Source organism: Mus caroli, chromosome 7 (genome assembly GCF_900094665.2).
Source record: "Mus caroli chromosome 7, CAROLI_EIJ_v1.1, whole genome shotgun sequence".
Lineage (NCBI taxonomy): Eukaryota > Metazoa > Chordata > Mammalia > Rodentia > Muridae > Mus > Mus caroli.
Genome location: NC_034576.1, coordinates 30,444,201 through 30,446,588, shown reverse-complemented (window position 1 = coordinate 30,446,588; position 2,388 = coordinate 30,444,201). Strand labels below are relative to the sequence as shown.

The following is a 2,388-nucleotide window of genomic DNA, read 5'->3' as shown; positions in this document are numbered from 1 at the left end:
GTTGTAAGTTTGAGTGTATGAGGGAGAGTGACATAAACATACCACAGCATGCATGTGGAGATCAGAGGACAATCATCAGTCATCATTTAAGACAGGCCTCTGGCACTCTGACATTGTGGACTGCCAGGAAAGCTGGCCTACAAACTTATTGGAATTCTCCTGTCTCCTCCCATCTCTGGACAGGAACACTAGGACTATAGACACATCCTAACAAAGCAGGCTTTACACGGGTTCTGGGAGTCAAACTCAGGTCCCCAGTAACATAAAGAAGCACTCTACCTATTGAAACTTCGTCCCAGCCCTTCACTCTGTATCCTTTCCTTGGGCATCCACTCTTTCCCCATTGAAGTCTTTTGAGTCTAATTAAAGTGTAGGTTTCTTTCAAAGGCTTTTTTAATTTAATGAATGTGAGTACATTGTTGCTGTCTTGCAACAAACCAGAAGAGGACATCACAGATAGCTGTGTGCCACCATATGGTTGCTGGGAATTGAACTTGGAACCTCTGGAAGAGCAGCTATCTGTTGAGCCATCTCTCGAACCCATTGGTTTTGTTTTTGATGAGGATCTCTATGTACACCTGTCTGACCTGGAACTCGCTAAGTCAACCAGGTTGTGACAAATGGTGACTCTTAGTACCACACCAACAGAATCTGAGAAGCACACCCATGGAATCCGAGAGGTACTCCCCTGTTATAACTGGAAACAATAAGCGCACAGTCTATTAGCAGACCAGAGGCAACACATGAAGTGAGTGCCTGTAAACCTCCTTTCTGTCCTGCCAACCTGGTGAAGACTGTTGCTGATTACATGCTATTTGCCCTCAGACAATCCAGGTCTCCAGAGTCTCACACATCTGCAGTAAACTGAGCAAGGGAGATCACACCTATAATCCCAGAACTCAGGAGGAAGAGACAAATGGATCTCTGTGAATTCCAGGGCAGCCTGGTCTACATATCAACAAAAACAAGAAGGCTGCAATGGCTCTCTAAGCATCAACTGGCAGTCAGGGGCAGTCACCCTGATCTCAGTGACTTCAGAAATCATTTCTCTCACTGTCTCTCCGATCCTCTGAAGACCTCCCATGCTTCCAGTACAGCACATAAACATGGGGCACTGAACAGAGCTGCAGGCATTTAGAGTCAGCCTAAGAGACTAAAGGATGAAAGCACAGGTGTCAGAAATCCAACTTAAGGAAGGAAAGACGACAGATCAGTAAGATGGCACTCAGATCAGACACATTGCAAAGATGGGTTGCCTATAACCCATTAACTTCTAATGGGTTAATTTCTTAGAAAACTTAACCAGAATGTTCATCAAGACTTCTTTGGTATAGTATGACTTGAATTCTGGGCTGAAGAGTATAGCTGCCTGGAAAACAAAGAGACAGACAGGGAGAGAGGTGACTACATGCAGGGTGCAAGACCTCAGCAAGACTCCCCATCCACCCACAAAGAGACTGCTCCTCATCCACAGGGAAAAAAAATCCTATGCAGTGATTCAGGTCTCCAGCAACAGACTCTCCTTCAAGGGAACTGGAGCCAACCCACAACCTTCATGAGGAAGCTTGAAAGCCACCTTAGCCAGGTAGGAAAGAAAGGGAGAAGGTTCTAGAAGGCATGATGGGGGCTTCGTCTAAATAGGGACAAGATAGCTAGACCTAAATAGGGAAGTAGACACAAAAAAGAAAACCCAAAGTGAAGCAACGCTGGAGATAGAAACTATAAGAAAGAAATCTGGAACCAGAGATGCCAGCATCAGCAACAGAATACAAGAGATGGAAGAGAGAATCTCAGGTACAAAGATTCCATAGAGGACATAGGCACAACAATCAAAGAAAATGCAAAATGTAAAAATATCCTAACTCAAAGCATCCAGGAAATCCAGGACACAATAAAAAGACCAAACCTACAGATACTAGGAGTAGATGAGAATAATGATTGTCAACTTAAAGGGCCAGCAAATATCTTCAACAAAATTATAGAAGAAAACGTCCCAAACCTAAAGAAAGAGATGCCCATGAACATACAAGAATCCTAAAGAACTCCAAATAGACCAGACCAGAAAGGAAATTCCTCTCAACACATAATAATCAGAACAACAAATGCACTAAATAAAGATAGAATATTAAAAGCAGTAAGGGAAAAAGGTCAAGTAACATATAAAGGCAAACCTATCAGAATTACACCAGACTTTTCACCAGAGACTATGAAAGCCAAAAGATCATGGACAGATGTTATACAAACACTAAGAGAGTACAAATGCCACCCCAGGCTACTATACACAGTCAAACTTTCAATTAACATAGATGGAGAAACCAAAGTACTCCACGACAAAACCAAATTCACACATATCTTTCCACGAATCCAGCCCTTCAAAGGATAATAACA

At 42.8% G+C, this 2,388-nt stretch overlaps 1 protein-coding gene across 1 annotated transcript in view; it reads right to left on the bottom strand.

The window, feature by feature from the left end:
• Nucleotides 1-1,112: 1,112 nt before the first annotated feature.
• LOC110297722 (secretoglobin family 2B member 2-like) overlaps nt 1,113-2,388 on the bottom strand; it is a 7,909-nt gene continuing 6,633 nt past the window's right edge. Inside the window, exon 3 of the mRNA XM_021166669.1 lies at nt 1,113-1,369. Within this exon, the coding sequence (XP_021022328.1) occupies nt 1,274-1,369 (96 nt within the window). The 3' untranslated portion in view covers nt 1,113-1,273. The remainder of the gene's footprint in view (nt 1,370-2,388) is intronic.